This window comes from Apodemus sylvaticus, chromosome 15, assembly GCF_947179515.1.
Source record: "Apodemus sylvaticus chromosome 15, mApoSyl1.1, whole genome shotgun sequence".
NCBI classification, from domain to species: Eukaryota; Metazoa; Chordata; class Mammalia; order Rodentia; family Muridae; genus Apodemus; species Apodemus sylvaticus.
This window is the reverse complement of record NC_067486.1, coordinates 604,389-621,176: the sequence shown is the minus strand read 5'-3', so window position 1 is coordinate 621,176 and position 16,788 is coordinate 604,389. Positions and strand designations below refer to the sequence as shown.

Here is a 16,788-nt window from a genome sequence, read left to right as displayed (position 1 = left end):
CATCCGATAGAAGGCTAATATCCGATATATATAAAGAACTCAAGAAGTTAGACTCCAGAAAACCAAACAACCTTATTAAAAAATGGGGTACAGAGTTAAACAAAGAATTCTCACCTGAAGAACTTCGGATGGCGGAGAAGCATCTTCAAAAATGTTCAACTTTGGGGCTGGAAAGATGGCTCAGTGGTTAAGAGCACCGACTACTCTTCCTGAGGTCCTGAGTTCAGTTCCCAGCAACCACATGGTGGCTCACAACCATCTGTAATGGGATCCGATGACAGTGTACTCACATATATAAAATAAATAAAATTTTTAAAAAAATGCTCAACTTCATTAGTCATTAGGGAAATGCAAATCAAAACAAGCCTGAGATTTCATCTTACACCAGTCAGAATGGCTAAGATTAAAAATTCAGGAGACAGCAGGTGTTGGTGAGGATGTGGAGAAAGAGGAGCACTCCTCCACTGCTGGTGGGGTTGCAAATTGGTACAACCACTCTGGAAATCAGTCTGGCGGTTCCTCTGAAACCTCACTTCCAGAAGATCCTGCTATACCACTCCTGGGCATATACCCAGAGGATTCCCCAGCATGTAATATGTAATAAGGATACATGTTCCACTATGTTCATAGCAGCCCTATTTATAATAGCCAGAAGCTGGAAAGAACCCAGGTATCCTTCAACAGAAGAGTGGATGCAAAAAATGTGGTATATCTACACAATGGAGTACTATTCCGCCATTAGAAACAATGAATTCATGAAATTCTTAGGCAAATGGATGGATCTAGAGAACATCATACTAAGTGAGGTAACCCAGACTCAAAAGGTGAATCATGGTACGCACTCACTAATAAGTGGATATTAACCTAGAAAACTGGAATACCCAAAATATAATCCACACATCAAATGAGGTACAAGAAGAAAGGAGGAGTGGCCCCTTGTTCAGGAAAGACTCAGTGAAGCAGTATTCAGCAAAACCAGAACGGGGAAGTGGGAAGGGGTGGGTGGGAGGACAGGGGGAGAGAAGGGGGCTTATGGGACTTTCAGGAGTAGGGGGGCTAGAAAAGGGGAAATCATTTGAAATGTAAATAAAAAATATATCGAATAAAAAAAAAGAAAGAAAGAAAGATTCCTCCAGTCCTCCTACAGAAGAGCCTGGGCTTTGGATTAGCAATTGTCACTAGCATTCTGAAATAAATCAGCAATGAGGGAAGAAGTGCCTATTCATTTTTGACACTTAGAACCTACAGCCGTTCTGTGATATAATAGTACATATTTTGGGATATATTTTTATAGCTATAATCAACTTTTGAAAGTCATCCCCTCCAGGCCAATCAGTAGGTTGGTCTTAAATACAAAAGGAAATAATGGAAGAGACTGGCAGTGATGATATAAAGCTAATCCTAGCTCTGGGAGACATTCAGGAGGAATCTTGGGATTCACTGGCCTGTCAGTCTAGTCAACTTAGCAAAATCCAGGCCTATGGAGACCTTGTCTTAAACAAACAAAAACACCTATGTGAGCACTATCTAAGGAATGATAGCCAAGGTTGTCCTCTGGTTTTTCATACCACACAAGGAAGGAAGGAGGGAGGAGGGAAGGAAAAAGTGGAGGGAAGGAGGGAGGGAGGGGGGGAGGGAGGGAGGAAGAGAGAGAGGGAGAGAGAGAGAGAGAGAGAGAGAGAGAGAGAGAGAGAGAGAGAGAGAGAGAGAGAACTGGCAGATGAAAGAGATTGGGAATTGTATTTGGGGGTCAATGGATAATATGCAGCAAAGTTTATTTGAGTTCTTCCCCTTCCTGTAAATAATTCAAAATGGGTTGAAAAGAAGATTATCCTTTTATCTTTACCTAAAGTCATGGTTCCTAGGAAGAGAACTCCAAATCCCCTTCATCATAATGATTGAGGACCTGGTAGCTAGCTCACTATTTATTGAAACAATTGAGTCTCTACCAAAGAGTTCAAAGTACAGTCTCCAAGAATTACTTACATATCAATGTCCACAGCAGTATCTTTCATGGTAGCAAAAGGGTGGAAGCCACTCAACTGGCCACTAACAGACAGATGAGTGGATTGAAAAATGTCAGTATGCCTTGGATCAGGTTGCTGTAACAAAATGCTACAGATTGGGTTTCTAAAAATTCAGGTCTCTCTGTTCTGGAGGCTCATATTTAAGACCAAGGTGCTAGTGTGGTCAGGTTCTGATGAGAGTTTTCTTTCAGATCATTGCCTGCTGACTTCATAAACCCTTGAGTGGCAGTAAAAAGGCAAGAGAGCTCCCTCTGAGGTTCTCTTATAAGGATGGTAACCCATCACTGGTTATTATGGACCACAGGTGCCCCTTCTCACCCATTTATTGTGAGGTTAACATTTCAACACAGCAACACAGGCAATCAGCCACAACAGCATTTGAGGATCACCATACTGAACATAAAGAATTACAATGTACATGCTACATTGTGGGTGAATGGGAGCCCTGAGCCTCAAAGACATTGTTTTTAGTGAAGTCAGCAAGTCTCCTCATGGGATCCCTAGAACAGTCAGACTCATAAAGGTAAAATAAAAAGGTGGCTGATGGCAGGTGTGGTTGTGGTATGGGTGGGAGCCAGAGCTTCAGTTTTGCAGGATTAAGCCTTCTGTTCTTAAGACAGTTGGCAGAGATGTTCGTATAGACCACAATGTGGAAGGGTTCCATGGCACTAGGCTGGACACTTACAAGTGATAAAGATGACTGAAGAGAGAATTTCTTGAACAATGGAAACATCACCTGTCCCCAAAAAAATGCTGATGGCCTATTAGCTTAGGCTTGAAATAAGGAGGTGGAAGTTTTGGGATAGAGTCAGGCAGAGTGGGTAGGGTGGGGGATTCATCCCAAACTCTGAAGAAGATGGTTGCATGGACCTGAGGAAGGTAACTAACCATGTGGGGTGACTAAAATGAAAGAACTGAGTTATGGTGACGAGCCAGCTATTGGCCTAGGCACTTATTCATATATAAGAAGCCTCAGAGTCATTATTTCAGGGAACTTGGTTGTGTATGGGAAAGCCAGTAGTGACAGATGACAGATTTTATGTTCTGTATATTTTACTTCAATAAAAACTAATTCCTAAAATAATTTCAAAGGGTAATTAAAAAAAAAAAGAGTAGTATGTTTAAAGGAACTTGAAATTTTGTGCTGCAGAGGCTGGCATGTGTACTCTGTCTCCTTTTTTGTGACATTTACTGAAAACTGACAATATTTGAATGTTGGAGAGAAGTTAACTGCATCCTTCTAGTGAAGGTTTGTCTCCCCACTGACTCTTCAGTCTTACTTGTCATTTCTAAAGTGACAAAAACTCAGAAAACAAAAACTCAACAGTGTGAATGGAAGCTTAAACCTTTAAAAGGTAGACAGAGGAGGTTATTTGTAGGTGTAAATGTTTCCTAAAACCCCTAAAATGTCAAATAGGTTCTTGGAGGTTGGGAAGTGCTGGTTTGTCATCTTAGAAAGAAGAAGCCACCATGTCTGTTCCCAGTGCCACCAAACTGAGGACAGAGTACCTTTTGTCTTAATACGAAAGTAGTTTAGTGAGAACTTTCTTTTTTGTGGGAAATAGATCCTTGTTTTTTGTTGGCAGAGATGAACAGAGTCTAGCCTTGTGACAAACAGATGACTGGTAATGTCTGCCTGTCTGACTTTTATCTGTAGGCTTATACCCTGCAAAGGAGTGTAACCTCAGAGGCTCAGAGAAGCTTTGGAGCCTCAGGAGTCCTCTGGAGAGAGGGCCCTTTGTTTTCCTCTGCAGAGCCTCCTGGCCTCCTGGCCTCCCTCTCAGGAGAAGGGTTGTGTAGGATCATAAGGAACAGACCAATCAGAGGGCCACATTGCGCCCCATTCACCTCATACAAGGGATCATCTGGGAAGCTGGGTGGACATGAGGCTGCTATAGCATCTCCCCTTCCAGTCCAAGCTTCCTTTCTCTGTCCATGAGGTAGAGTGACATTGAGCCCACTAGTGAAAGGGGCTTTGGACCTAGCCTGCCTGACATTTCCTGTCCCTGGTCAGGAAGCATGAGCTGCTGTGTCATGTTCCTGGGATTTTGGAGGCTTATCTATTGCAAATGTTACCTGTGTTCTGTGTCTCTGTTCTCAGCATCCTGGGTGGCTGAGGGGAACTTTGGGGCACATTTAAGGACAATGGGCTTAGAGGACAGTTATCTATCTCTTTGCATAGTAAAAACTGTCAGTTTCCACTAGGTATTTTAGATAGCCCACATAAGAACCATCTCAGAATAAAAAGTATGCAAAGTTGAATTATTTTCTAGTTTGCTCCTCTGGTGCTATGATAAAAGCACCTTGAGAAGGGAAGAAGGTTTTATTTCATCTTATAGGTTACAATCAATTAGAACAGTGGTTCTCAGTCTGTGGGTAACAACCCCCACAGGGGTGCCATATCAGATATCCTACATTTCAGATATTTGCATTATAGTTCATAACAATAACAAAATTACAGCTATGAAGTATCAATGAAATAATTTCATGGTTGGGGTATAGCCACAACACAAGGAACTAACTATATTAAACAGTTACAGCATTAGGAAGCTTGAGAATCCACTGCATTATAATGAAGTCGGGACAGGGCCTCAGGAAAGAACAGAGGTAGGACAAAGGAGGAAGGTGCTTACTGGCTTGTTCCCTAGCTTGCTCAACTTTCCTTAACAACGCAGGCATACCTACCTAGGGAAGGTACCAGTCACAGTGACTGGGCCTGCCTGCACCGATTATAAAATGCTCCATAGATATCTACAGACCATTACAACAGAAGTAGTTCTCCAGTTGAGGTTCCCTCTTCCTAGAGGTGTCAAGTTGACAGCCAAAATTAGCCATCACAGGCTCTCTAAAGCAGGGGTGGAACTTATGTAATTTACCATCTATGGGAAATTACTCCCACTCCTGTGAGAGGGGTTACATAGGTGTCTAGTTACCCATGGGATCTGGATGGCCATCAGTAAAGATGAGTATAGAAATAATTATTAATAAATCCTGGTGGTATGTTCACTGCCCACCCTAATGATTATGTTTCCGAATGAAACACACACACACACACACATACACACATACAAACACACACACACACACACCACAGACACACCACACATACACACACATATGCACATATATACACACATACACACATATATACATACACACAAACATACACACATACACCACCCACATATACACATACACAGACACACATACATACATTCACACCACCCACATACGCATACACACATAAACACACACACATGCAGCCTTTACACACATACACACACACACACACACACACACACACACACAGCCTTTATTAGTACTATGGAATACTTGTTATGTCCAGGGCTAAGGATAGTAAGATGCCACTTGATATTTGTTGGGAAGAAGGAAGGGGACAAGAGATACTCTCACAGAAATGCTTAAATTACAATAGAGGAGACATATGGGCTCAATAGGAGTGTTGGCTGAGAGTGGGAGGAGCTAGATTAGCAGGGAATTTGGGTGATGGGGGCTCTGGCCAGCGTGGGGAAGGAAGAGCAGGACTTGTGACCACAGTATTCCTAGTCGTTGGATGGATGTTCTAGAAGGAACTCAGTTTGGTCCAGCCATGGACAAATGCCCGTCCAACACAGGCCACTCCTGGAGGTTCTAAGGCACCCATCCCACTACTGCCTGCCACAGGACCAGACCGAGTCTCATAGGGAAATGGCTGAGTCCGTCCGTCACTGCCTCTGAGGAGTTCTTGCCTGCCTCAGCCTCACTGCAGGGAGGAGGAGGTGAGGTAGATACCCCAGTACAGTCATTTTTGGTAGTAAGGTCAGTTCTGTAAGAGTTCCTCACACAATCATTTAGTGTCTTCAAGACGATAAAGTTCAGCAAGGCCCTTCTGTAGACGCTCGTGATCCTTAAGGACCCACCCAGGCTTAGAGAGTATGTGTAGATCACAAAGATTATACAGCCAGTAGCAGGCTAAGCTGAGGTTCAAATCCAGCCCTAATAGCCCCCAAATGCTTTCTTTTTTTTTAATTTATTGATATATTTATTTACATTTCAAATGCTTTCTTTTAGAAAACACTTTCAAGGTGAGCCTTGAGTCCAGAGCTGGAAAATGCACTTGAGTCTGTTAGAGGATTCTGCAAAGCAGACTCATTCCTGGGCACTGGCTATATCTCTCCTAGAAATCTATCTGTCTTTTGTACTCCTTATAACCAGGATGAGTTGTTCCCAATGTTTCCCCACTCTCATTGGCCACCAGCAAGAAGGTGTTTGGATTTCCTCACCTCTGCAAGGCTAGCTTCATACCCAGGACTGGGGTTTGAAGCTCAGGCTTTGAGTGACTTCTTAGGTTCTGAGGGCAAGTGCCTTCTGCACCCTAAGTGCTGCTCTCTGCTCCAGAGTTTTTACCCAGCCATCACCTGCTGATGCCAGACATTCCTCAGGAAAGCAGGACCCAGATAAAAATGCTGCAACTGAGCCCCAACTTACGTGGCAGTTGGTAGCAGCTGGGAATCTACATGTCCTTCAACATAAGTCTTTCTAGTAGGGACCCAGTGCCCCAAGAGGAAATCACTTGTACACCCAATCATGTGTGGCATAGCCAGAATAAATTGTGTAACCAACCTGCCTCAGCAGAGTTCAACATCTGTTTATGTTAGGTGATACTCTTAGAAAATTATCTTTTTTCCCTTCTTGGTTAAAAATAATAATAATTTGGGGTTGTAGCAAAATGGCATGTGACAGTTGTTTTTTCCTTTATTAATATGTGTTTAAGTCTAGGAGATTCATTTGTAGAATGGGAGCCTTGGAAGAACCCGATTAAGGAAATCAGCTCCTGCAATCCCCCTGATAAATGACTGTGGGCAAACAGCCCTTTAGCGGGGCAGGAAGGCCATGGTGGGTACTGTTGCCTGGGCTGGCTGGCAGACTCCAGCAGATGGGCTAGTAATACAATTAGGAACCGTTGTGTTAAATGAGCCATTATTTAAATTATCTGCTGCTTTTCGTATCTATTAACCTGCTGGGAAAGAGACAGTGGTATCTGAAAAATCTCAAGCTCATCACTAATTGGATGAATCACCCGGTTTTTCCCTTTACTGCCACATTTTACCTTATTGCAGCAATTAGCAAATGGCTCTCTGAGGGATTATTGCCCAATGCATCACTGAAGATTAGGAGGGGTGCCGGCAGGAAGACACATGCTGGTTTGCAGCAGGAGGCAAGATTGTGACTCCTCATGTGGTGCTCATAACTGTTCTTATTCTTTTCATTCTAGTCTCCTGATTAGGAGACATTAGTTCTCATCAGAGGCTGCACTAACAAATAGGAAGACTTACTGCCATTTCTTGGGTATCTGGTTTCTGCTTGTAGAAGCATCAACTTGAGACAACAGGAGAGATATTCTGAGTGCTTTGTAACAACACTAATCCCATTTGTGAGGCTCTCTTATGGACACCACTCACAAGCCCAGCTACTTTCCACCTGCCTAACTACCCCCTGCTAACCACTCAATCACATACTGAAGGCCCTGCTTCTAAATGCAAAGACACCAAGGACTAAGTCTCAAAACATGAAATGGAGCCAGAGTCCCAAACCTTTATGCCCTAATGGAATGTAAGGTGAAGTTTGAGTCAATCTCCTGCTTGCTTCCCCTGGCCCTCCTAGTACCCTATACTGGGGCCATCACCTGGAAAAACTAGATTTTCATTAGACAATAGGCCAGGCCCTTTGGGAATGGAGTTCTTACCGTGAAAATATAGAAGAAGGAATATGGGTGAGAGTCAGACAGGGCTACAGTGGAATATTTCTGAAGCATCATGGGGATTGGTGCTATCTGGAAGCTAAATGAGCAGAGGTCTCCAAGTGCACATGAGTTTGGAGCTCTTAGGTATCGGTCAGCTTTTCAGGTGTGTGTCTTCCAGCAGCCATGTTTGTGCAGGGAGGTCTAGTGCCTGAAGCACCTTGGTCCGTGATGGTGGGAACATGCGACAACTAGTCACATGAGAGTGGAAAGCAAGAAGCTCAGGCCAGAAGTTGGGCTGTGCTCTAAACTCTCAGGCCTCCACTGACCTAGGTCACCCAGTGACGGATTTACCTTCCCAAGATAGGGCTACCAGCCAGGGACCAAATTTTAGACACTTGAGCTGGCGCAGGGGGCAGGGGGCATTTTATATTGAAAATGTAATACTCCTTTATTCTGAGCAATCTCTCTTCTCCTATGGTGTACTCTAAGAATAAGCACCATGATGTTTCCTGAGTGGGAGGTGATTTGTAGGCCCCTTCCTCTGAAGTGAGTGGACTTGAGCTGAGAAAACATGGTTGCCCAGTAGGCCTGGGCAGCAGTAAGAAATGGTTGGGATCACATAATAGTTTTTGTTTGGCTTGATTCCCTCTCTCTGTTTCTACTGAGGGAGGGAAGAGAGCAGGAGGGCAGACATAAGGATGTAGGGCTGAAAGAGCCGTGTTCATGGGAGCCTGCGGAGGCTAGGAGGAATTCCAGATTCTGGAAAAGGGTGAAATAGCAACTCAAAAAGCCCCATCACTGGGGCCATTGTGCGGAAGACAATAGCCTTGCCTGGGCCTAGACATGCAGGAGAGGTCAGGGTTAATGTGGAATGCCAGGCTGCCTGGCAGCACACAGAAAGAACAGGACTCTGGGGCAGGCTGGCATTTCACATGCTTCCTGACTGCCATTGGGTCTGTGGTTGCCAGTGAGACCCCAGAGACATTTGTGCAGTAGCTTAGCAGTGGCCATAGGAGACAACCATTCTTGTGCAGGAATCTGTGGCTCTTATCGTCTATAACTTTTAATGATCAACAAACCGTATTTCTCACTGCCCTGCCCCTAGTTATTGTTTTTAGGTGACTTATTTCTTGCCTCTCCTCTTTCAGAAATCTGACATTCCCTGGATGCCTCAGTAGACAATCCCAAGTGTCCAGGGTTTTGTTACTACCTCTCAGTCCTTCAGCTCTCTACCCTTCTGCCCAAGCAACTTCAAACATCATTTCATAACCAGGAACCAGGAGCACTCTGGTCTGTTGGTTACACTTGTGAGCTAGGGACAGAACTGATCAATGTCTGCTGGTCAATCAGAATGAGGAACTAAAGACATGTTCCTGATAGGCAGCCAGAGAAGGAGATGGAGGGGAGTAGGAGGATCTACAAATAGACAATAAAAGTGGCAAACTTCTGTCTTCTTCCCCATACTTTTGATTGGAAACAAAGGCCTAAAGTTCTGGAGGGCTTTTTCTCATAACAGTAGAGCCCCTCAAGGCCAGAATGAGAGACAGGCTTACCTCAAAATTGAGAGCCTATCAGCCTCCCTGTCTTTATTCAAACTGACAAACTCTAAATTAGGAGAGGGGAACCCCTCAAAGAACACCCTCCCCCAAAATGGTATACAACGGTGTGGAAGAAGGGGGTACCTAGGTGGGGCCATGTCCAGGCACCCCTTCCTCCCCCGCCCATGGACCAGACACACACAGATATGGTATAGAATGGGCAGAGGATGAGAGTTAATGAGGTAGTGGAGGCAGAGAAAGGCAGAGAGAGGGAGAGGAGAGAGGAGAGAAGTAGAGGTCGGCCATGACCATGTGGAGAGAGGGGGAGGGGAGGAGAGCCCAAGAGGGGTCAGAGAGAGGGTAGGAGAGAGGAGTAAGAGGATAAGAGATAAGAGAAAGAGGAGGGGCCTAACAGCCTCTTTTATAGGCCAGGCCTACCTGGCTCTTGCCAGGCAGTTGTGAGGAGGGGCATACCTGGCTGTTTCCAGGCACTTGTGGGGTGGAGCTTAGAACCCTAACACAAGGGACAAAACAGATTATGCATTCCCAAGTCTCTCCTCTACAGAGAGTCCATCTATATGCCTGTATGTGTGAGTGTTTTGTGTGTGTGTGTGTGTGTGTGTGTGTGTGTGTGTGTGTGAGATTTCCTCTACTGCTATATATTGTACTTGAGATTTTTTCCTGGCTTTAATTTCTTAAATGATAGAGCAAAACCCAATCAAGACCCCTAGATAGTAACCAGTAGTCTTGGACAGACTGTATTTCAAAGCCCTTTCCCAGAATGGGCCTGGCTGCTCCTGTATACACCGTATGTTCCTGTGTTCCCATTAAGCTAGCAAAGAGTGGGCCACAGAAGCCAGGTCTGCAGGCAGTGAGTAGACTCGGGAACAGTCACCTTGAAGATGAACAATGTGATGGAGTAACACACATCTACTGCGAGTCATAGCAACTGTCACAGCAGAGCTGGCAACTGTCAGAGCATAGCGAATGGGAAAACATTATTCTAACAGCATGAGGATCAGGGATTAGGGCTACAAAGAAGCAGCCAAAGAGGCAGGAAAGATGCTTCCCACACTGGGAACTTCTTGGGGGGAGCTCTGCCTACATCTCACTTTGGTTGTTCGGCTCCAAGTACTGTAAGAATGAGCATGTGCTATTTCATGCCACCCAGTTTCTGGGAATTGTTACCGCTGCCAGTGGACCGTTAAGCCTAATGGCTCAGGAGAATTGAGCCAGGCCTGTCTATAGTAAGATGCCCGATAAACATATTGAGCTTTGTGGCTAAGGAAAGGATTTTTCAGGTAACCAAGGGGAAAAGAAAAGCACTGTGTAATGAATGAGGAAAAGTAAGAGAGGCCTTGGATTTTTCATCAGGTGCAGGGTGATGAAAAACACTGGAAAATATCCATAATGTGAGGAGTTCGAAAACATCTTCCAGGTCTACAAAACCCAAACAAGACATCGTTCCTGTGTGAAGACCTCAGTAGTCATCTGGGAATGTGGACATGCCAGGAGAAGATAGCACCCATCCTGGGGTACAGGCTGAGCTCCCCTGAGAGGACCTCAGGACACAGCACAGAAGCTGGCCATTTGTGGGCTAGCTGAACAGAGTTTGGACCTGAGGCTGGCAGGAGGTGATGGACTTACTTCCTCTTAGGATGCCTCAGCCATTGTGGGAAATACAGTTCTCAAAACAAACCCCTGAGCCAATGAGATGGTTCCACAGGGGCAAGGGTTCCTGTTGCCAAGCAAGACAAGCTGTGATTAATCCCTGGTACCTACATGATGGGAGGGAGAAGCAGCACTCATAGGGAAGTGTTTCTTAGTCAGTGTTCTGTATTGCTGTGAAGAGACACCATGACCACAGCAGCTCCTAGAAAGGAAAGCATTTAATTAGGGCTTGCTTACAGTTCAGAGATTTAGTCCATTATCATCATGGTGACATGCAGGTGGACATGGTACTGAAGAGTAGCTGAGAATTCTGTGTCGTGATCTGCAGTCGGGGGTGGGGGTGGGGGGGGACTAGATAGGCCTGGCTTGAGCATTTGAAACCCCAAATCTTACCCCCAGTGACACATTTTATTCATCAAGGCCTTACCTCCTAACCTATATCAAGTAATACCACTTCCTAATGACTAAGCATTCAAATCTATGAGCCTATGAGAGACATTCCTATTCAAACCACCACAAAGTGTATGTGTACACACCACACACACACACACACACACACACACACACACGTATATATGCAGGATATATATATATATATATATATATATATATCAGCAGTTAAGTAAGTATGCTGTTGCTCATCCATAGGATCCAAAATCCATTCTCAGCACCCTTGTTGGGTAGCTTACAACAACCTGTAACTCCAGCTCCAGGGGATCCAATATACTCTTCTGGCTTTTGTGGATACACACACACACACACACACACACACACACAAAACTTTTTTTTTAATGTGGGATGAGGGAGATGGCTAGGTTGATAAAGTCCTATGTAGGCATCAGGACCTAAGTTTGGATCCATCACTCCCACATACAAATCTGGGCACAGTAGTGCACATTTATAACTCCAGATCCTAGAAGGTGGGTAGTGGAGACAGGCAAATCCCTGGAGCCAATAACCCAGCCAGCCTTGCTGAATCAAAGCACCTCCAGTTCAGTGAGAGACCCTGTCCTGAAAATTAAAGGAGAAAACAGTTGTGGAAGACACCAGACACCACCAACCTGTGTGTGTGTGTGTGTGTGTGTGTGTGTGTGTACACCCATGTACTCATGTAGACACATAGATTTTGTTTGGGTTGACCATACACAGACATCTTGTCATTATTCCGTAAATGATATACCTGTTTTCATAGAATTTACATTGTGCTAGATACTTATGGTGAAGAAGCAGTGTGATATGTTACATAGGTACACAGGACCCTGGGTTCCTGGGTCAACCTGGTGGTCTATTGCTGTGTTGCTGTGAAGAGACACCATGACCACAGCAGCTCTTAGAAAGGTCAACCTGGTAATCAGCAGGGCTGGTGTGGCATGAGGTGAAGTTTACTGGAGACAAACTTAGCATTCACACAGACTCTGGCTCAGACTCTGGCACATTATCAAGCTCTGACTTAACAGGCTCTAGGTGGTCCCTAGCTGTGAGCAGACTGAGGGAGAAGGTGGGAAGACCACTTAGGAAGAAGTGACAATGACATGGGCCAATGTGGTCCCCTTGTACCACCCATGTGGCATTTTGGGGAGGAAGAGGAAGTTCACTGGAGATTTACCTTGAGCAAATGTTACAGAACTATGTTAACTTAAATGGCAAAATCCTGTAGATCTGGTAGATTCCTATCTGCTACGTATATTTATTTCCTGGGTGCTATGTCTCCTATCACGTGGCATTCCCTGTGCCGCTGTCTTTGTGAGAGTTTTCTTACCAGAGAATGCCAGTCAGGCTGCATTAGGTCCCTACCTAATGATTTCATCTTAACTTGACCACCTCTGACCGATTTCTAAACATTGTTCTATTCACAGAGACAGGAGTTTAGATCTAACACCTATAGCAGGGAGAAATTCAGGTAGAGATCTTGAGTTAGAAAATCCCAAGCCTAGGGGTAGGTAAACCTGGGGGTCATAAGCACAGTGCAAGCAAGTGAAAACTCCAAAGGGTCCCTGCTGGCCTGAGAGAAGCCACAACAGAAACTTCTGCAGACTTGGAAGAATGCCAGACAGGGGTGGGGGGTGGGGGTCACCAGAAAGAGGAAAACCTAGCAAGGGTGGTATCCTGGAGCCAGGAGGAGGAAGGGAAATTGAACCAAGTTAGAGATAGAAAGCTGTGGGCCTAGCCAAAGCTGAGGGTGCTGGCAAGAGTAAAATTGTTGATTAGAGGTCTTGGGTTAAAAACTTGCCTGCCTAATAGCTTTGTCTGTAGCTTGTGTGACTGGATGTTCAAACCTTAAGACTTAACTGCTTATTCTGTGCTTGATTCTGAAGTCTGTGTTTATTTACTAAACAGTCTGTGTTTAGACTGAGGTTAGATGCTAGGTAGATAGCACACTTCACCCCCTGGGGAGCCATTTTTTACTGGAGAGATGAGTCAAACAATTAACATACAGAGCAACAGTTTAGTGCCATTAGCCACCAGGAACTGCAAATTAGATAGCATTCTACACCCACTAGAATGGCCAAGAAAGAAAACAGGGCTGCCAACTTTCAGAGAGGGCATGGAGCAAATGAGCCTAGTGGACCATAACACATTGCCACAGGGGTACAGCTCATGCATCTAGGGTTGAGAACCTCTTCATTCCTTTTTATTTAAAAGGCATCTATCCTTTGACCCAGCAGGTTTTATTCCCAAGAGAAATAGTAACACATCCACAAAAAGACAGAAATGTCCAGGCAGCCTTATCTATCATAAGGCACCACCGCTCCCCTCAAGAAAGGCAGAGACAAGCAATGGTTTACAGCCTGGTGTTAGAAAGAAAAGAGCAGATTCTACACAGCATGTAGAGTCTCGATGCAGCTGGGCCAAAATAGAAGAAAACCACATGGTTCTAGAATGTTCAAGAGCAGAGGAAACTCAACCTGTTCTAATAGAAGACAGAGACTGGTATCTCCCAGGAAAGAGGGTCAAAGAGGGTATTTAGGGATAATAGGGGTTTTAAGGATGCCTTGGCTTGGGCATAGAACCTGCCCAAACTTACCATCAGACTTTTGTCAATTTGAGCTTTTGTTTATTAGAGATATGGTCTCACTGTGTAGCCAGCCTAGGCTAGCCTCCAACTCAGCACCCTCCTTCTCTGGCTTCTGCACTGTTGGGCTCACAGACATCTACTGCCACGTCTTTTCATTATACTAAAATTAGACTTTAATAAAGCTAAAAAAGAGATGCCTCAGTCTCTTTGCAGAGGACACAGGTTCAGTTCCCAGTATCCATATGACTGCCCACAAACATGTGTAATTCCAGTTCCAGGAATTCTGACACACTCTTCTGAACTCTGCAGGTATCAGCACATATGTGCTGCATTTAATACGTTCAGACAAAACACACATGAAATGAAAATACATTCTTAAAAAGGATGCACTTATGATGGGTGTCTTCAGAGACTCAGCAGTGAAATGAAGTAAAAGCCAATAACAAGGAGGTTCCTAGGGAAGGGACACTGCAGAAGATTTGATACTCCAAGAAATATTTGGAAAAGCAAGAAATTTCTGGCCAGGGATGAACCTATGCAGAACTCCAGAAGTAACAAAAGAACTGGCCATATTATTGAGTATTAGTGACTGGAAATGCCCCCTCTTTAACAAATGTGTCTGGAAGGCTCCTGGGGTATCGTCTGAGGCAAATCACACTTGGTTCTTGTAGGAGCATTTTCCAGGGCTGTGCCAGGTTTCCCATATGACTTTATACATCATTTTCTAACATTTCTCCCTAAATCAGTATGGATATTGGTTTTTACTGATTAATAAATTGTTGTGTTTTGTACTTCTACAAATAATTTGAAGCTTTCCAATTTTTTTTCTCCTTAAAAACACAAAAGGTACAGATTCTTGTGGACACCGGAAGCAGTAACTTCGCTGTGGCAGGTGCCCCACACTCCTACATAGACACCTACTTTGACTCAGAGAGGTGAGTGGTTTGCACACAGCTGCAGGGGCTGGTCTAGCAGTGAGGCCTGGATTGGCATCTTTGAGAATATACTGGAACAAAACAGCCAGAAGGCCATCTGTCTCATGTCAAAGGAACTGAATTCACGTGTGCATGTTTGTGTACCTGAACGTGTGTGTGTGTGTGTGTGTGTGTGTGTGTGTGTATTTGTGTTCAAATGAGCACAATACATGCACATCTTCCAGAGAATTTGTATCAGGTTCTCCTAATAGCCTTGGGGAAATCACCTTCTGAAATTTCAAGTGTAACACATTCCTTGTTTACATAGAAGCTGCACTTCATGGTAAGGAAAGTCCTTGGAGAGGGAGCCCACCCACATGTGTCCCACACACTGCCCATCAGGCTCCACTCAGGTGCCAGGAATGCCAGGGTCTCTTACTTGCACAGCTGAAGAGAGAACAGGGGCTGCCTGTGCCAGGTGGCACCTCGTAGCATCTCAGTGCTAATGCTGGCCCCTTCCTCAAGGAACACAGAGCTTCCATATGGCATGCATGCGTGTGGAGTGGATGGAGTTCCTGTGTGTGCTCATGTGCCGGCAGGTTGGGTTTTAGTGTTTCTTCTGTCTTGTCCTGGTCTCACTGGTGGTTCACCCTGGCCTCTGTATCTGTACATCCCCCATGCCCCTCCCATCAGCCTCTGGACTGCAGGACAGTGTTGCTTCAGATCATTCCTGTTTAACCCTGTAGCCTGGGAAGTGAAGGAACAAAAAGTCTTCCTGAATTCCAGTTTCCAGACCTTCGCCTTGTACAAATGCCTTATAATGAGAATAAAGGCTATTTAAGTACCCCATACATTGTTCTTAAAAGTTTGAGGTAATGCAGGAGTTAGATATCTGATCCGAAAAACACGCAGCTCCCTCCAAGCTGAAACACTTTGAGCAGCCACATGATCCTGCAAATGTCAAGTTCCTCTATGCACCTCAGGTCAGTCAGAACACAAATACACCAAAAATACTGTGTACAGTGACCTTAAGGCCACTTGTGTAAGGTATGTGTGACACAAATGAAGTTTTCATCTAGGCATGAGTGCCCTTTCCTAGGTATCTCAGTATGCATATGCGAACACTCCAGAAAACCTAAATCTGAAATACTTCTTTCTGGTCACAAGTATTGGAGAAAATCTATACCAGCCTGGATGAGGGTCAGGAATGGGGTGGTATGAATAAGGTACTCGGTACATTATATGAGCGTGCCAATGAGAGACAGGTAGAGGATGCTGGATGCTACATACCAGTGTGTGGATATGGGTCAGTGGGACACAGACCCCACAGAGGCCATTTGGGCAACTGGCTTAGACTACTGGGTTACTTTGGGTGGTTGACAGGATTTTCAAAGTGAAAAACAATCTTAACGAGCTTAAAAATAAAACATCACATGCCTTCCATCTACATATTAGTTAATGCCCAGAGGTCCCCAGGCTCAGATAAGCAAATAGCTTTCCACTCACACTTGTACCATGGAACTCGAGGAAGCCCTGTGGTAGGCAGATGGTTCTGGGTTTTAAGGGATGCCCTGCCTCTTCTAGGATTACACCATTCCTGACTCTGGCCTATCAGTGGTCCAAAATAGGGCAGCACCTTCCCTTTAAAGACCCATTGCCTTCCAGACCAAGAACTCCCAGTTCACAGATGCACAGCCCATCCCTACCCCCACCCCCAACAGTGTAGAGTTCCAGCCCTTATCACAGACCTGTTGGCATAAGATCCAGAAGAAGGGAGCAGTAAAACCAGAGCTGGCGTGAATTAGGGCGATGTGGACACAGGTGCTTATGGTGCAATGCAAAGGCAAGAAAGCAAGGCAACCTTTCCTACACCGCAAGG

The 16,788-nt window shown here is 44.8% G+C and overlaps 1 protein-coding gene across 1 annotated transcript in view; it reads left to right on the top strand.

Annotated features, from left to right (window-relative positions):
* Bace2 (beta-secretase 2) overlaps positions 1-16,788 on the top strand; it is a 98,612-nt gene that overhangs the window by 34,660 nt on the left and 47,164 nt on the right. Inside the window, exon 2 of the mRNA XM_052159013.1 lies at positions 14,842-14,930. Within this exon, the coding sequence (XP_052014973.1) occupies positions 14,842-14,930 (89 nt within the window). The remainder of the gene's footprint in view (positions 1-14,841; positions 14,931-16,788) is intronic.